This window comes from Danio rerio, chromosome 13 (genome assembly GCF_049306965.1).
Source record: "Danio rerio strain Tuebingen ecotype United States chromosome 13, GRCz12tu, whole genome shotgun sequence".
Lineage (NCBI taxonomy): Eukaryota > Metazoa > Chordata > Actinopteri > Cypriniformes > Danionidae > Danio > Danio rerio.
Genome location: NC_133188.1, coordinates 28,578,649 through 28,597,634, shown reverse-complemented (window position 1 = coordinate 28,597,634; position 18,986 = coordinate 28,578,649). Strand labels below are relative to the sequence as shown.

General features: G+C 36.3%; 1 protein-coding gene across 2 annotated transcripts; it reads right to left on the bottom strand.

Annotated features, from left to right (window-relative positions):
- Positions 1 to 175: 175 nt before the first annotated feature.
- Positions 176 to 18,713, bottom strand: chuk (component of inhibitor of nuclear factor kappa B kinase complex). Of its 2 annotated transcripts, none has more exons than XM_073919416.1 (22): positions 18,542 to 18,713; positions 14,273 to 14,377; positions 14,048 to 14,142; positions 13,337 to 13,454; positions 13,165 to 13,234; positions 12,983 to 13,071; positions 12,814 to 12,903; positions 10,782 to 10,906; positions 10,562 to 10,669; positions 10,344 to 10,479; positions 8,248 to 8,442; positions 8,045 to 8,147; positions 7,803 to 7,926; positions 7,565 to 7,716; positions 7,417 to 7,478; positions 7,123 to 7,232; positions 6,994 to 7,043; positions 6,722 to 6,830; positions 6,490 to 6,637; positions 4,276 to 4,403; positions 1,214 to 1,313; positions 176 to 1,123 (listed from the first exon to the last, which is right to left on the bottom strand). In XM_073919416.1, exons 2-22 carry the CDS (start codon positions 14,375 to 14,377, stop codon positions 1,064 to 1,066), a joined length of 2,277 nt encoding a protein of 758 aa, XP_073775517.1. In that variant the 5' UTR covers positions 18,542 to 18,713; the 3' UTR covers positions 176 to 1,063.
- Positions 18,714 to 18,986: the final 273 nt, after the last annotated feature.

Below are 18,986 nucleotides of genomic sequence, written 5' to 3'. Positions count from 1 at the left end.
ATATAGGTAATCTATTTATCCCCAAGTATTAATATGTCTTATTAAAAGATATGGATCTTTATATAGACTATTTATGAAATACAACAAGTTTTTTTCAATTTTTGCAATGAATTACTGGAAAAGCATTCCATCCGACTGCTGCAATCAGAAGAAAACCTCTTCACAAGAGACAAAGTAATGGATATCAGTTTATTTGTCATGTACAGTAAACACGATAAAACCAAAGTGTTTTTAATAAGATGCTTTTAACCCATGTCTGAAATATCATCCAATAATAATCCAACAAAAACAAAATAATGATATTATGCAAAACATTGTACAACAGTTTTTGTTTGTGTGACACTAATCATCCTCGGGAAAAAAAAAACATGTCTGAAAATGTGATTTAAATAGGGAGTAAGATGGACGAAATTAATTTATTATAATTTGCCCACTGATGAATATCCACATTCAATAACCACCATAATAACCTGATAATAAGATGTCTGCTGTCGTCAATACTAAACTGATCTGAACACGTCTGATAAAACATTCTCCTAAAACTCATTCTCATAGTTGAAGAGTTAATGAATTAATCAACTTAATGATTATTCTGCTTTTCATTTAGACCAATTTAATCCTTTTTTAAAACTTAGGCCTTTAGTAACATTTCAAAATGGCAGTTGAACATGACCAATTTCACTGTTAGTCCTGACACCTTTCCGAACATTCACAGTGAGCCTTTAAAGTGCAGATGCTGAACCACCATATTAAAAAAAACAACAACCCATCACTTAAAATCAAAGTACAATCAGCCCATACAGAGAACGATGGAGTACGTAAATAAATACATTTCTGGAATTACACTGCCTGAATTTAGCTTACATGTTTTTTTTTTTAAGTCAATTAAAAATGCATCCCCCAAAATATATAAGGTTGCTACAAGACTGTACAATCTCATTTGAACTGAATGCAGACACCGACAAAGTTACTTAATGTTGAACGAATCATATGAGTTAACACAACCCCAATCCAGCGGTGATGAATAAATGCATTTAAAAGAGTTACTTCCTGTCACGTGACTCTACAAACGCGGTGATTTAGCAACCAGGGATTCGTATTTTGTCCAGCTCCAGTCCTGAGCCTGTATGAAGGAGAGAAAATATGTGATGTCATGAATTTCTATGCATTTCACAATACACAAGAAGTCTGCTTTTAAATAAAAGCCCCTTACCATTATGCTCTCCGATTTCTCCTCGGTGGTTTCTTGCAGTAAACTGGTGAGCTGAGTCAAGTAACGCTGATTCTCCTCCAGTAAATGATTAACTGAATCACTGGAAATAAACATTCAGCATCAAACATATTGATAAACACAGCCATGGTGCTTTAAAACCAAGGAAGTCATGCTAAAATTACAATAGTAGAGCTAAACAATATTTCATTTCATCAACATCTTAAGGCTCTATTTTGACGGTCCATGCGCAGAGCGCAAAACGCAGGGCGCAAACGCTTTCAGGGAGTGTCAGAACGCGTTTTTGCTAATTTAAGGACGAGAAAATCCACTTTGCGCAGTGGCGCATGGTCTAAAAGGGTTGAGTTTATTTTCTTAATGAGTTATAGGTGTGTTTTGAGAATAAACCAATTAGAGTCTCATCTCCCATTACCTTTAAGAGTCAGCTGCGTCGCGCCAAGAGCGCATTCGCTATTTACAGGACGCAAAGTAAGTTTAAGTGGAAAAAAATGAGCATTTCACAAGCAAACACTTAACAGTTGACAGTTTTTTAACAGAAAACTGTTAAACAGAGCATCTACTGCGTGAGAATGAGAGATAATGGATCTACTTTCACATTCTCTCTTGGATAGGGAAACCTTTACGCACAGACATCAATTAGTCTATAAATAATTAATTTTGTTTGTTAAGCGCAAATATTCGTTTCAAAACTATTTCTAAATTCAGTTCTAATTTCCAGCAAACGAATAAATGAACAATAATAACAAAATGTGCTCAAAAACCTGAGTTATATCCTAAAACACATGCTGTGCCTCATATGGTCTTAAACCTGACAGGTGGGCAAATCTAAGCTTGTTTTTAATAAAACAAATATAAATATGGATATATTAAATAATACTGCTAATAATAATACCATTATACAAAAGCAAATTGTTATGAATGAACTGAAAAAGCCTCCCGAGATGAAGAAGACATAAAAGCAGTGGTTTTTCATATGTATGTAGGCTAGAAAATAATATGTTTCGTAATATTTTAATCCTTTATATTTATATCTATTCTTATTATATCCTATATATATCCTTAATATTTAAATTTTTTCATATGTAAAGATATTTGCCTATTGCTCTCTTGTGCGTATTAAGCCGTGTGTAAGCGAGGCACAACTCTGCGCCGGAGTTTAGACCGAATTAGTTTTGGTCTAATGAAAAATCTATTATAGTTTCTTAAAATAGCAACGCGCCAGCAGTGCGCCTTCCTTTTTAGACCAGAACGCTTATGGGCGCACAAATGAGCGCTAATGCATTTGCTATTTAAACAGCGTAGCGCAACGCCTCAAAACGACTCTTGCGCCAAGCTGAAACTACCAAAAGACTACTGCACCCCGCCTTGCGCCACATTGCGCCGGGTGTATGCTTAATGTGCGTAACTACAATAATCACATCGCAATGTTGAAATCATATGCTGGGATTTTAGTTGACTAAGAGCCACAGTTTAAAACCTGTGGGCTTTCACTGCAGAGTTCAACTAATGGAGTGAAGGTTTATCCTTTGCATGTGTTTTTTTAAGGCTGTGACTGTGTAAGCATTCAGGCCCAAGAGAGTTTAAAGCAGGAGTCTCAAACTTTACCATTTAAGTACAAGAATAAAGTGGAAACCTGATGTGATTGATGCATCTTAGGACAACAGTTAGACATTTATAATTCAAGCATTACCCGTCACCGGTGATGATGCCTTCACATATTGCAATGTATATTTTTCTGTATGTATATTTCGTGTTGTGGCCGACGTGTGTTCAGGGATGGAGCATGCATAGAGGCGACCTAGGCGGCCGCCTTGGGCAGCAGAATAGTGAGCGAACCCCCCAGTCCTCACTTTAATCTGCTACACCCACCCCCTCCCTCACGGTCCTTGTGTACATCTGCGAAACGGCCACTTTCTTTTTCACTTTCGGGTTGAGGGTGGCGTGATTGCCGCTTGCCTTGAGCGCAAGCTCAACTTGCTCTGGCCCTGCGTGTGTTTATCATGCAAAGAAATTTGGATAAGACCAAGTTTCAGTTAAAACAATTAATGTCGCATCACCAGGCTATCCAGCATTTCCTCCAGAGTTTCATGCAATTTCGGGTGTTTCATTTTTAATCTTTAGACTTTAACTGCAGTTCAGCAGTTCACTTTCATTCAGCATATTTTCATTCAGGATGTTTAAATGGAATTTGATACTGCATGGCGAACGAAAAGAAAAGCCTCTGCATTCCGTGACTTGCATGATCCTTTAAGGCAGGGGTGGCCAACCCTGTTCCTGGAGAGCCACCTTCCTGCAGATTTCAGTTGCTACCCATATCAAACACACCTGAACCAATTAATTTGGACCTGAATACCATGTGATAATTACAGGCAGGTGTGTTTGACATGGGTTGCAATCTCCAGGAACAGGGTTGGCCACCCCTGCTTTAAGGTAATCAAAAATCGCTGCTTACATGGTAGACTCTTAATCAGTATTATCTTAAAAAGCGGAGTATTGGGGTCCATGTAAATGTATATCAAGTGAAAGTGGCAGATAAAGTCGCAAACTGTCAAAGACAGCCCTATTCTCTGGCTTCAAGCTGTTTCCATGAGCCCTCACATTTCATAAGTGTGACGTGTTCCCCTCTACACGCAACTTTTGTAAAGCGTCTTCATGTTGCTGTGTCAGAATCCTTGCATGTAAAAGACAGCCATACTTTAGAATGCTTAGTTAAAGCAAATGTGATGAACGCGATTGTGCGTGTTGATGAATCTGAAGGGATTCCTCGCTCACCGTGTGCGCTGCTCTGTGCGTGTGTGTATGTAGTCCACTTAAAATCCAACAAGGAAATCATTTTTGTTTGTTATTTGCAGTGATTGTTTTGAAATTCATAAGGCACTAACATGCCTGTGTTTTTATTTCTGTAATAAATATGGCGTTTCGTGATTAATCATGATTAATTACAAAAAAAGCGTGATTAATTACGTCATTGTTTTAACAATTTGATCATTCTATATTATAATATATATAATTCATAAAAAAGAAGGTCTGGAAGAAAAACATACCCCTCGTGTGGCACTTGCAAGGACATGGGGAGACGGGAGGAACACTGGGCTTGAGTCTGGTTCCACGTAGACAGCGAGGAGGGCATTTCTCCGCTCTGACTCACTGAGCTCCGTGTGGTGTTTTGTGCCTGAATACAAACCAGTTACATTTGTTGATTATGTAAAGAACATAAACATGTATAGCTGTGGATATAGTGGTTATTTGACAACTGCTTTGTATTTAAATTGTTCTTCCTATTAGAATTTAAAAGTCAACATATGGTATTTTATAAAAGTAGTTTGAGTTGTTTACATTTTTAATGGTAATAAATAAATACATGTAAAGCTACTGTTTGCATACAGTGATACAAGAATTTAGCACAGCATAAGCGTAATGCATGTAATCTATGCACAGTTCACATGCACTTTTAATTGTTTTTGCAGTACTTAGTTTGTCCACTAGGTGTCAACATTGAACTGGATTGTTGTTTTGTAGTCTGAAAAGAAACTGAGACAGAAAAACAAACAAAAGATGACCTAAAAGATAGTTTAAAAGAATACTTGCATCTCTTCTTTAAATTTGTATAAAATGGTCAATCACATTGTGTGGAAAAATGGAGTATTCATTAACAGGCTGTGAGGGTATACTATCTCAGTAGTAGAGTTTGTTACAACTCATCTTCCATCAATGAAAAGTTTGGGTTTAGAAAGATTTGCAGAAATGGCTGAAAGAAGTCTCCTATACTCTAGTGTTATTTTAAAATATGCTCAATTTCTTTACTGGTAAAGCTGAATTTTCAGCATCAGTACTCAAATCTTCAGTGTTACACAATGGTTAGAGTTAGAAAAAGGCTTAGGTTTAGCTGCATGCGATTATGTCAAAAACTATGGTAATTACAACTTTAAGTATGTGTAACGGGTAACAATTCTAATATACTCATTTGAAGCTTTATTGATCAATGTTGAAAATGGTTGTGCTGCATAATATTTATGGAAACCATGTATATTTTTAGGATTCTCTAATGAGGTTTAAAACAACAGAATTTTATTATCTATACAGGGCAGCCACAGCTTGTGTGTTTAATAGTTCAAAATAGCTTAATATTCCACTCTGTGGATATTCTGCTCATGTAGTCATACTTATTTTCTATACACATTAAATTCTATTAAAAAAAACCCAGAAACTTAACGCATTACTTCAGGATAAAACTATCCACTTGTTTAGTGTGGTTTGACATCATGAGAAGCAGCTTCTGGATTCAATCGCCATATCACACTGTATAGGGAGGCTCATCAATAATAAACGTTTACAAAGTAATACATTACTTGCGAAAATCATGATTGCAATATATATATCCATGCCTAATATCCGATGGCCAGAAAGTGATTAGTTTTGTGTACTCTTGAGTACACCATGATTTTATATAAAATTCCCTTTAATGTGATATGACTAAAAAGTGATCATAAATGAATACTTTCTCAATTCAAATGAGTAGCAGAGTCGTCCACACAAATGTACCCATTTCATACTCTCCTTTCAGAAAATATTAAACATTTGCCCAGCCTTTCTGGGTACATGCTATCTGCACTGCAAGTCAATTACAAGCACATGTTGACAATTTTACAATCAAAGATGTCACTTCACTATGCCTGTTTAGTCTGGTTGTTCTGCTTGTCAAAGAAATTGGCGCGCTGTGACGAGGTGCAAAATTTTGGCATTATGATTGGCCAGATCACCTGTCAATCAAACTGCCTGCAAAGGGTCAATTGCATAACCGTTACAGACCAATGTTATCTAAAAAGTGTTAATATTAATATCTTTATCTTTCACCCTACTGTTCTTTATAGCTTGGTGCCATATTGCCGCTTACTAATAAGTAGGTTACTGTGGGCTATATTCAGCCGTTTTTATGTCAGCTGGGTCTACTTGTTTAGTTTTGAGGAAAGAAGCTGTGTAATGAACAGAATAATGTATATCTAGCCGGTTCATTTTGCAGAATATGCCTCAGGTTTTATTTAGTGAGAACAATGACCAAGACATACAATATTCCTTACTAAAAATCACACCTAACTTTTAAATGGTGTAGTTTTTTGTTTTACTCATTTTGTAATATAAGATTTCGGTCTGACCACTAATGTGCATATAACCCTACCCCTGGAAAGTCCGGGATCATGTGGCTCATGTGCAAATTAAAAGCATATCTGTCCTTCAGACATTAAAAGCATGTGACTCACACAGGCAATCTTCAGTAAGTGCCAGAACTCTCTCTGTCTCTTGATCTGCATCTGCATGACTGTGGTGTCTGCCTCCTTTATGCATTCCAGCGTTCTCTCGATTTTAGGGAAGAGGTCGATGATCTTCTGCTTACTCAGAAGGATTTTACTGCAAAGGCCAAATTTGAAAAGTAAAATACCTTAACTGTATAATCCATTTGAACATAAATGAGTGGCATTAAAAGTTTTTTACCTGAGGTGTGCATATAGATCTCTTAGCACCCGGTCTTGATTCTGGACAGTCTGTACTATGACCTTCACCATCTCAGAGCTGTCGCTGTAGCCATGCTGAGGGTCTGGCACTAGAGGAAATGAAGAACATACATTATACACTGACCCTCTTGACTTACTAATGCAACCAATGATGATGCATTACTTTCTTTCGAGTATTTGACTACTTGGAAAAGGACACAGAGGGATTGTCATTGACTTGAAAAGTAAATATGCAAACAGAATTGTACTCACTTTTGCATTTTGCCTTCAACTGTTTGTAGAGTTCAATGGCTTTCTCTTGCCTGTGATGAAAACAAGATTTTATGTCAAAATAAATGCTGATAAACTTCACAAAGCTTATTTCTGAACAAAGGTTCTCACAACTGCTCCATGACATCTCCTTGACGACGAGCATAAGGACTTCTCTGTAACTCAACGATTTCCGAATGCAACGCCATTATTTCCTCATCCAGATGACCAATCTCTGCCACCTTCAGAAGATAAAAAAGTTGTTTTAGTTGTAGTTAAAACAAATGTAAACCCACATACAAATACATTTGCACAACAGATATGCTGGTCAAAAAGATTTTTTTTTTTACAAAAATGTGAAATCCACTTAGATGACTATTTATTAAAGGTTTTAAAACTACTTTGTGTATCATTCATTCACAGCACCTGTGCAAAAGCAGCAGCCCTCTCTTCATTTTCGTGCCAAGCCTTCAGCATCTTTTCTGAAGCTACAAAAAAAATGGATTATTACTAATCAATAATGCAATAACACATTTTTAGCTTTATCAACAAAGCAGCATATTCAAAAACGTACATATGCCATACTGCATCTGATCACTGTATTTCTCCAAGTCGTACTGTATGCTGGTCTTAAAAAAGTCCAGCTTTGCTTTGAGCTGTTGTGAAAAGGAGAACATCATGTTCTTGTATCTTGTCAAATTTGTATTGAAGCGAAGAAGACTCAGCCTGCAAACAAACAAATGATTCAATTATGAACAGAACAAAACACAAGACAGAGACATTAACGAGCATAGTAAATGTAAGGTATGTACATGGCTGCACGCTGGCCCTGGAAGAGGCGGCTGTAGTCTTCTCTGAGGCCACAAATGTAGCTAACCGCCTCACCCCAAACCTTTTTTAGGGTACTTAGTGGGAGCTGAGTTTTGGTTTCCCGAACTGAAACACAAAACGAGTTAAGGAATTTTAATATTCTAATGAAAGTTTACAAATACTTCACATTTCACGCAATAACATCTAAACAAATGATCCAAAGAAAAGCCAAATCATATCTTACCAATAAAGTTGACACTTTCGGGAAGTGTTCTAGCAGTTAAAGGTCCCATGTACTTGGTCAAACTCTTGTCAAACAGATATACAATGTAGCTGTCCCATCCTCTCTGATTATTTAAAATGAACAAATGAAATACAACTATGTTGATTAACAAAATGGTTTCTTTGCAGATAAAAACACACTTAAGAAGCCAAAATAATACTTACTACTCCATCTAACACACACTGTGCAGCAGGTTTCCTGGGATCTAACATGACTCCTGTTTCTTGCAGAAGATCTTGATTCAAAAGTTCAATTTTGGTTTCGTTCTCAATCCTCTGTTGCAGAGAGTGAAGCCCTTCATCTGGGCTTAGCAAAAATGAGTGAACCTGGGTCGTAGTCATGTTCAAGATGTGCACAACCTACAAAACAAATCATGCGTCAACTCATTTTTGCTGGTTATCTTAGATGTGTTCTGTCCAACAAATCATATTAGCTATTTGAAATTGGTGCAGTGGTTATTTGTAATCAATTTGGATGAAAAGAGTATTTAGATTCATGGTGAATAAAATGTTCCTTCAAGCATTATTTTTCAAATAATTATTGTCAACTATGAGGATTAGGGCAAAGCAATAGTAAAAAAGACAAAACTTAATTAAATCTTGAGATTATAATGCAATATTAAACTCATATAATCATAATACAAGAACACATAAAATGTAAAAAAAAAAGAAACCTCTAACTAAAATTTTAAGAATAAAGTAATTGTGTTTTTTGGGGTGAAAAAAATTTACATTTAGAAAAAAAAAAAATGCTGCAAGGTGCTGTCCATGGCTATGGTGCTGAATTGAATGGGAAACTGTTTAATTAATCCTACTACTGTAATTTTAGTATCTACTCAAGCAAAAAAGCTAACTTTGTACATCATTTCCAGACATCAGAGAGCTCCTATCAATATGCAGGGTACTGATTTTGCATTTAAATGCGCAGAGGTGTTTCACTTTTACTTTCATTTTTGTCATAACAGGTTCTCTGTGTAAACTGAAAATGTTTTAGATTAGATAGTTTACAATGAGGTCATCATATGTTTAGCATGAAAGACTCAACCACAGTCTCTCTCTCTTTACTCTTGACCCTTGGGTGAGTTTGAAATTCTGGGAGTGGTGGGTTAAGAGTTTTATACATAGGCGGTGAGTGACCAGATAAAGAACTTGAAAGGGATTCACATGGCACAGGACATAATGCATATGCTCGCACAACACAAAAGTAATGTGCAAAGAATGTAAAATACAGGGTGCACAGACAGAGCTGCAGCTGCACCCGTAAAACCTGAAAGCCTTAAAGGACTTCTATCCAGTTCACTTTAGACATGAACAGTCGCACCAAAATCACGGATGTAAGCTACTATTAATTACAAATGAGTTTGTCAAACAGTGTATCTATGCATTTATTCACTTGCTTTTGACACGCAAAGTTAAACATCAAATGTTCTTCACAACTTCATTAGAGTGACTCTCTTTTCGTTCACTTTTATATTACACTAGTGATAAATAAACACATTTGACGCTTTTACCATGCTGAAAACTTATCTACATTGTCCACAAAGTCCAAAGATCAAACTTGATGGTCAATTAAAATAGGGTGCAAGCCAGGTAATCAAGCCAAACATGGAAGGACCAGATCATGCGATCTATATAAATCTGAGTTCACTTTAAATATCTGTGGCAAATACTGATCCTGAACCAACAGTTATAAGCAGCTTTTCTCTCGATAAGCAACTAGAGGAAGCAGCAAGCAGTGGTTTGAGTGAGAAGGTACCACGGCGAATGTTATCTTTCCTACTCTCAAGCCAGTGCTCTGCTAAAAATATGCATAACATCGAAATATGCATAATAATGACTTTTTTCTTGAACTTTTATGACTGTATTAACATCTAATTTTAACATTCAGACATTAAGAGTTTTTTTGTGATACACAATGACTTCACATGTAACGACTTTAATTTTAAGATTCCATTCTATTCTATTATTTTTCTTGAAATTTTTCTCCACGTCTGTTATTAAATGGTTGGGTAAATAAGTGAAGGTTATGAATAACGTATTCAACTACATGCAGAAAAATGTGTAACTCTTGGCAACCAGAATAAGACATCTCTTAAATAGCTGATGACATTTTTAAAACCACTGTTAAAAAAACAAACACACATTCATGACAACAAAAAGAAGGCACCACTAAACAAACCAGACAAACTGTATAAAATAAAGCATAGATATAAATCTTAAAGACATCATAAAGAAATGATGTAATAATGTCAATGCCAAACCTTCATGCTCAGTATTTGATCTAGAAGAACAAAGCACTGGGGCTGTTTTGAATCTGTGTTCAGTCCTAATCCTCTCTGTACAGGGTCCCATTTGAGCATCAGCTGTAAAAGGCCTTCCAAGGGCTCCAGTAGTGTCCTGTGGAAACAAAAACAAATTGATAACTCAGAAATAACGGGTTAACACATGTTAATATATATTTTAATTGTATGAAGTGTACCTGCTAAGATTGTTTGGGTATGGAAGGTGGGTGGAAAAGCGGACCTCGCCATTCATATCTTCCACAGCCATTATATCCTTCGGACCTTTGTTTCGCACTTTGCTTGTCCTAAAAAAAAATATATATGCTTACTTATACGCAACTATATGGCTAGGTTCCTCTTGAAGAAAGGGTATATGAAAGATGGCATTATCAGCATGCAGGTTATGAGGACACATACCACTGCACAGGCTGAAGATTGTGAAGAAATGGACGAAATCCACAGCAGCATTCAAAGATCATGGTGCCAAAGCTCCAAAAGTCCACAGTGACTGTGTAGGACTTGCCTTCAAAAAGCTCTGGAGCCTGAAATAAATGGCATGGCCAATTTATTATAAGAATATTTAAAAATATAAGAATGTATAAAGATGAATAAATCTGAACATTGGATCCAATTCTTACTTCTTTTTTCACATTTTAAAGTAGATTTTTTTTGTGAACAGGATTTTAAAAATAAATCTATTTTTATCAATCGATAATTGTGAAATCAGGGCTCTAAATTAACCTTTTTTTCAAAAATGTAGGCGCATCAGCCATAATTTAGTCCCACACACCAATAATAAGCACCGTTACTACAAGTTTTATAGAAACAGATTTATTGCATTTGAAATCAACACTAATCAAGCTAACAAGCAAAAAAATATATATGCATACTGGAGGAAAATATGTCTCAACGAAACCCCGTTATCACAAGAAAATACATTTTTATAACATAACTGACTGACCAAAAGATACACGGACCGCTCACCGGCCCTGCACGCACTGCTTGACATGAATGAATCTGTTAATCATGTAACTGTGCTGTTCTCCTGGATGGTGTCTGATATTGCACTGATGCTTTTGACATATACTGTACCTTATTATATGCATACGTCATGTTTATAGCAATACCGGTCTTTTCACGAGTAGCGATATTTGTTTACTCAGTGCAAGCCCATTTGTGATGGTGTACGTTGTGTTAAATTTTAACGTTACATATAGCTGCCACTTGCATGGCGGACAACATTTAGTGATTAAATAAAGGATTAAACAGAACCTCTCGTGCTAGATGTGGCAAACAGTTACCTTAAAATTCCATCCCACAGACTTTTTCATAGTGGACTTGAAGCCAATGGAAGTCTTTTAATAGCAATGTTAATAGCAAAAAAACATCCAAACTTCGAAAAGTGTAGATGGTGGATTAACATTCAGCACATGATCACTACTAAGATGTGTCATTATCTCTAACTTTAGATGCCATGGTTTCTAAAACAAAATCTGTCAGTGTTATCTTCATTCCCATCTTCAGTGCTTTACATTTTTAAGGTAGTAGCTCTCCCTGTCATCCCAAGCCATAAAACACTGACTGAGTGATTGTGACTGACAGCTGATATTAACCAATCCACTTGCGATCAGTTCTAGAGCAGAGGGCCAATAAGAAAAGCGTGAAGGCGGGGCAAGCATTACAGACTTGGTTTTGTTTACTGACGCAAAGTTGACATGTTGACAACTGTTTAAAAACCTTCCTGCGCACTGCGTTTCAAGTGCAAAGATGCATTCTGTGTGAATGTCTACCCAATCCGTGCATGTGGTGAACATTTTGCAGTAAAAACTGGTTGCACACAACAATTTTATGCTCTTACACAAATGCTCCCAAATATATTTTGAGGTCGCATAGATAAAATTGTGGGCGCATATGCGACCAAAATGGTCACAATTTCAATCCCTGGAAATGCTATGGAAAAAAAGCTTTTTACTGTTTTTTTGGTTTTATTATTTTATATTATTGTTTTTATTTCTACATAACCAGACATATCTTATATAAATCTAAACCTAATGTAAAAACCATTAGAACACCTATAGGAATAAAACTTGGAATATTGGTGTAATTTGTACTGTAAGGAAATTTGGTGTAAGTGATACTGGAGTAAAAACAGGGATCACTACAAGTGAAAAACTCATTTTGAGGTAACAGCCTTAAAAAATATGTTATTAAAATAACAATGGTATTTTTTTCTATAATTATAAATTAGTATAAAATAAACACTTAAAATTGCATTGTGGATGTTTTTTTTCCCATGAGTACAAAGAACAATCTCCAAAATCTCAAAACTGACAGGTATTAGACACAAAAAATTCCCTGCATCTTAATAAAAAATCTCCAGCATATGAAAGTGTATGTGAGATTATTGCCATAACTGTCATATTTCTAAATAATGCAGGTTAAAACATACCAGATATTGTAAAGTCCCCACAAATGAAGTGCATAAGCTCCCCTGGTCCAGGTCTTTGGCATAACCAAGGTCGATTATCTTGTGAACAAGCTGCATAGACAACAAAACATAACCCATGTTTGAAAAGCATGTCTATAGAATAAAATTCTAACCACTAAAAAGTAAATACCTTTCCATTAATTTCTTGCAGCACAATATTCTCTGGCTTGAGATCCCTGTGTATGATCTTATTCTCATGAAGGTACTGGATTCCAGAACCTATTCAAAAGAAAACACTCAGTTTGACACACAACCCTCAGCTATTGATGGTAAAAATACTAAAAACAGAAGCAACAGGCTTTGACACATTACCAACATCATTGAGTAGAGACAACACCTCACTCTCTTTCAACCCACAGCAATTTTCAGGTTTGCTCAACAACTACAAAAAAAGAATTAAAAAACAGAAATGAGTCAGAATGAACTTAATATAAGAGCACATCTGACAGATACAAAAGAAAAGCCTATGGTCACACGCACACACCTTACGAAGATCTCCTTTGGAACAATACTCCATGGCTAAAAGTGGTAAATCATTCAAGGCAATGTGCATCATCTCCTCAGGCACATCCTTTGCTGTGACAACATTAAGGTGCTTTAGCCTTAGAAGTAGGATAAAAAAAGATTAGATTAAGTAATGTAACAATTAAAGGTGTACAAACACACAATATTAAGACACTTATGTACTGTAAATAAGGATCATGCTGCGGCCTCAAACCACTGATTGAATGTATTTTGATATGCTTAAACTTTGCTTTATCCTTCTATACTTACTATGTGTTTAATCAGGTAAAAATGTAGGGATGTAGTGCAATCACTTAAATTTTATAAATATTTAAATAAGCACAGGATAGAACAAATATATTCTTTAGTTAAATAAACATCTATTATGCTAAATAATTATTTCAATTCCTGAAAGTGTATGTATGTAAAAAATTGCCATTACAAAAACAAAAAATGTTCAACCAGGTTTCAGTACGAATTGTTAATATTTGTTTTTTCTTTTAAGGTCTGAAAGGATTTTTACCAAGATTTCAACAAAAAAGCAAGTTCTTTTCATTAAATAGCATTTGGTCAAGATTATTGTTAAGACAAAATTTTATATCTTGACCAAATATACATATATTTTACGTGTATATATACACGTAAAATTCTCAAAACAAATAAATCATTTGATTATAATAGATGTACACACTTTTTCATAATCTGGATCTCTCGACTCCATCTGTCTTTGTTTTTTGAATTAAGCTCAAGGCGACAGAGCTTCACAGCTATTTTTTCTGATGTTTCCTGCAAGCAAAAAAAAAAACTGTATTACCAAGAGTGAAAACTCCAACATTAGTCTTTACAAGTAAAATAAATAAGCAACAACAAAACATCTATAGTATAAATAGTAAAAATAAAAATAAAAACGTTGTACCTGATTCTGATACAAATAGACATGGCCAAATCCTCCTGTTCCAAGCCTCTCCTTCATAACCCATGAGCCACAGACCTGATTCTGTCTGAAAGGGGGTTTCTCCATCTGTACACATCAAACATTTCATCATAAGTTTATAATACAAAATCACTGGATTCCACTTTGTGAAAGCTGCTGCCGTTTGATCTATGTACATTGGGCCCTATTGAGGAAACTATTACGGGCTTCTTCGGTGTAAACAATACAAAAGAGGATTCATAAATACGAAATATTCATTTGCGTCATAATATTTACTTAGACATTAGGGCACTGCTAGCAAGCGAGCTAATCCAAAGTGTCAGCCGGTGACTTACCTTGCGTCCGTTTGTGTTTCTAACTTGCTTTAACCAGCCACATATAATGTGGAGAATTCAGTGAGCTGTAAAATGAGCGAATTAATCCATAGGAAACGGCAGAGCTGTCCATTTCATCCTTAAACGAGCTATCGGGTCGGATTTTAGATTTGCTAACTGGCTAACTAGCTACACGTAAACATCTCGACATGAGCAGTTAGCTTGCAGTCTCACATGCCCCCAAATGTCAGCTTTCCATAACACTGGGCACGAAAAAATACCAGATCGCAAGTGAATTTCTAAAAAACTAAATATTTCTGGCCTGAATTATGATTAAATACAGTATCACTGACTGGCTCACTTATATGTTAACTGTTGTTGACGGCGGCCACGCCAGTCAGCTGCTACTCCAGTCAAAAGCGAAACAATTTTCACGCACGCGCAGAGCGTGAAAAGACGCCCGAGTTTCTTGTGGCTGATCTAGGATCGGTCGGTCTTAACAGATGCTGTATGCATGGGCAAAGTAAAGTTCTTGGAGCTGAACTCAGGACGTAGGAACTTGTCACGAAAACAAGGTCGGTGACCTGAATTTCTTCAGATCTTCAAATGATAATTTCATGTGAACTGGAAAATTTGTTCCGCAATTATTCTCCTCACACCTGCTTAATTTGGAATAATGGAAATATACCTCTTCAAACACAAACACACACACACACACACACACACACACACACACACACACACACACACACACACACACACACACACACACACAATGGTAATGTTATGGTTGTTACATGACTGTATTTATTATTATGTATGTATGTTTAAAACCAGCAGAATATACTATATATTTGACATGTCATGAACTTACTGTTCTTCAAAAAAATGCTCAATAAAAATTTCCTTAAGACAAGAATGGGTATTGTTTTGGTCTTTTTTTTTTTGTCAAACTACTGTAGGTTTTAAGTTACTACAGCAGATATAGGCTACCTATATCATTATATTGGTAGTCAGAGTTATTTTAATGACCCAAATCGAGTAAAATGTCTCCTACTCAAGTACTTTTTGCATGCAAAAGTCAAATTTACAGTTTTCAACAACAAAATTTTGTCTCGTAAAAATGACCAGTGGGGTGTGAGAAAAAAGTTAATGTCGAGATATATATTCTATATAAAAGAAGTTGAACAAGTTGTCATAATATTTAGTCATAATGCATTTTTCTGTACATTTCCATTAGACGTTTTTTTTCTAAATCTATAATTGGTAAATTGCTCCCAGGTCAATCTAAAAATGAAATAAATTAGCCGTATAGCTTACATGAGGACGTCCATCCAGAGTACGCTGTTACATTGACAACATGAGTAAGTAATTTGACTGTCTTATCCGTACACAATGACACAAGGACTTGTCATTCTGACGGCACTGACATGTTCATTGAGAGATGAACCAAGCACTTTAAGCAAGAGACTGGCCTTTGCAGGTAATCCATGCTGTTTGGCTATTTGTATGTGCTGTTTTGAGAAATGCACTTACTGCTTAGCAAATTTCAAATCTGAGAAGTTTACCAAAGCGACTGAAAAAAAAACTGTAAAACAACACAAGTTAATGCAAAGATGAAAAGTCTGCAAAGACAAAAGTGTGTATTTTTTTATTTGCACATATCACTTTTTAAAGTAGTAGCGTATACATAATTCGGTTTTATATTTTTGGCTTAATATTTAATACTCGTTTTGATGTAACCATGTCTATAGTGGAATGGAACATCACAACCATGGTTTCTGCAGGTGTCAGTCACTATTTCAAATGTATGACTTTTTAAGTCTTTTCTTAAAACCATTGTGACCCCGACATTTCTAAGAGGTGGCTATAAATATACAAATGTTGCACACATAACAATAGGCCTATATAAACATGAGCATATTGCCAACACAAAAAGTGCAACAGTCTTAACAGTCATGGGCTATATAGTTTGTATAATCATTTATTCATTTCTTTAATTTAATATTAATAACCTAACCTCAAGGAGACTGGTGGACAGCATGTGTTCAGGACAAGTCCATTGGTTTAATTTTGGAGATCATCCTCAATGGTCAGTTGTGGCCTGTGTTCATTTTCAATTTGATTACCATAAAGGGGTCAGAAAGTTTAACCTGTTGCTATAAGTTCAGCCTGTGCTGTTGATCTAACGTACAATCTAATCTAATACACAATTCTATGACAAAAATTAAGGGCCGATGGCTCTTTATTTGCACGCGATCCTTGCATGCATGAAATATTGCACATCATGACCAGTTTTGCTTGCTAATTGAAAACGTGCTAGATATAATGCAGTTTTTCGTTCAGAATTGTGGTATTTTTAAAGTACTATCAAGTTTTCTAACTGGCGAGCGACATGATCTAGTGGGTCCGTCATCTTTAATGTGCGCGTTGGTGATTTCAGGAGGCGTGGCTTTGGACAGCAGGGGAGGGATTGTATTTGAAATATTATGCTAACCAGTTAGCATTTTGGCAGATCACCTAGTGCAGCTTTAACTGATGTCACACTAAAGCTCCGATCTGTCAGAAGTCAAACTTTGGCATTTAAATATGGTCAGTAGAAAAGTAGAACTTATTGTGGTATTTTCAGCATTTTTTGTTAGCATGATTTGGAGGGGCTCAAAAAAATAAGCCAATGTTGTTCTTGAAAGTACCTTTGAAAAAGTACATAGTTAATGGCATAAAGACACACTGAAGGGGAGGTTTTCACTCATCAAAACAACTAATTAAATAAAAGACACCAAACATCCCCTAAAAGGTCATTCAGGGTGACAATAACAGTTCAAGCATCTAAAAAATATTATTCCTTCATTTTCTTTTCGGCTTGGTCCCTTTATTATTACACGCCACCGTGGAATTAACCTGCCAACTTATCCAGCACAATTTTTACGCAGCGGATGACCTTCCGGCCGCAACCCATCTCTGGGAAACATCCACACACACACACACACACACACACACTCAGTCACACTCATACACTACGGAAAACTTAGCCCACCCAATTCACCTGTACCGCATGTCTTTGGACTTGTGGGGGAAACCGGAGCACCCGGAGGAAAACCCACGCGAATGCAGGGAGAACATGCAAACTCCACACAGAAACGGTAGCTGACCCAGCTGAGGCTCGAACCAGTGACCTTCCTGCTGTGAGGCAACGGCACTACCTACTGCGTCACCTAAAAATATTATATGTATGGCAAATTTATATCCTAAATAGAGGGTCTCATCACTACCATTTATTTGTGTCTTTTTATTTTTGACAACCAAAGAGTGCTTAAACGGTCGGACGTCTATAAAGAGAGAGACGCTTGCTTAGCATGGCACAAGGTCCATTAGACCTTGTTTTATTGGATTTGGCAACCAAAGTATTGAGTCCCTAAAGAGATAGTTCACCCTAAAAATGAAAATGCACTCACCATTTACTGACCTACATGCATGTAGTTCTACACGTTTATTCATACGTTTGCATTACTGAGAGCAGGAGAGAGACCGGCTGCACTAGTAGGCAGTAACGTTATCTTCATAATATTGTTTAATTAGCATAAATGATTAGCAAATGAATCTGTCTCGTCAGCCTTTACAAGTGAAGGAATTATCTACACACAATCTGAATTCCCAATTAGAATAATACTACAAACTATATAATACTATTCATGAAAACACCTAAATAACAGACTAATCCAAATGCCCAACACGAGCGAGCTGCGCTCCAGACCAGATCAGCTCGATGACGTATAATGTCTCCGACGCCGCCTGTAGTCCCATTTAGCAACTTGATAGCAAGCGTCTTTTTAAAGAAGCATAACCCATTAAAAAATTCAAGAGTGTGCTGTAAGTGATGTGTTTTATGTCGTAGAACAAAACGTGAAAGTATTTTGAGTTTGTGTTTGCCACGAACCTTATTTAAGCGATTTTACTGAAACCCCATCGAGAAAACCCATTGACTTTGGGACGAAGGAACCGGAACTGCTAAAATTCTAACTCGCTTCCGGGTTTTTGCATACAAATTGACGTCATAGTTCCTCCACTCAATTAGGAGTAGGCTAGCCTCAACAAGACTGACTGCTCATTTAGTCTACATCTAGGCCTATTGAACTGCGTGCTTTAGCATAGGCCAACGAACTGCAGTACAGACACCAATTCTCACTTAAGCTCATTTCAGGTTATGATTAGACCTGTCCAGTTTCATCTGGAACGCATCCCAGATGACCTTCTGAAGTGGTTTGAGCGATCGGATGGATATCTGATCAGAACAAAAAAAAAAAAAAAAAACGAATGAAGTGAGCAAACAGCATCAAAAACACAGACGTGACAGGAATATATATTGAATGTAAATATATTAT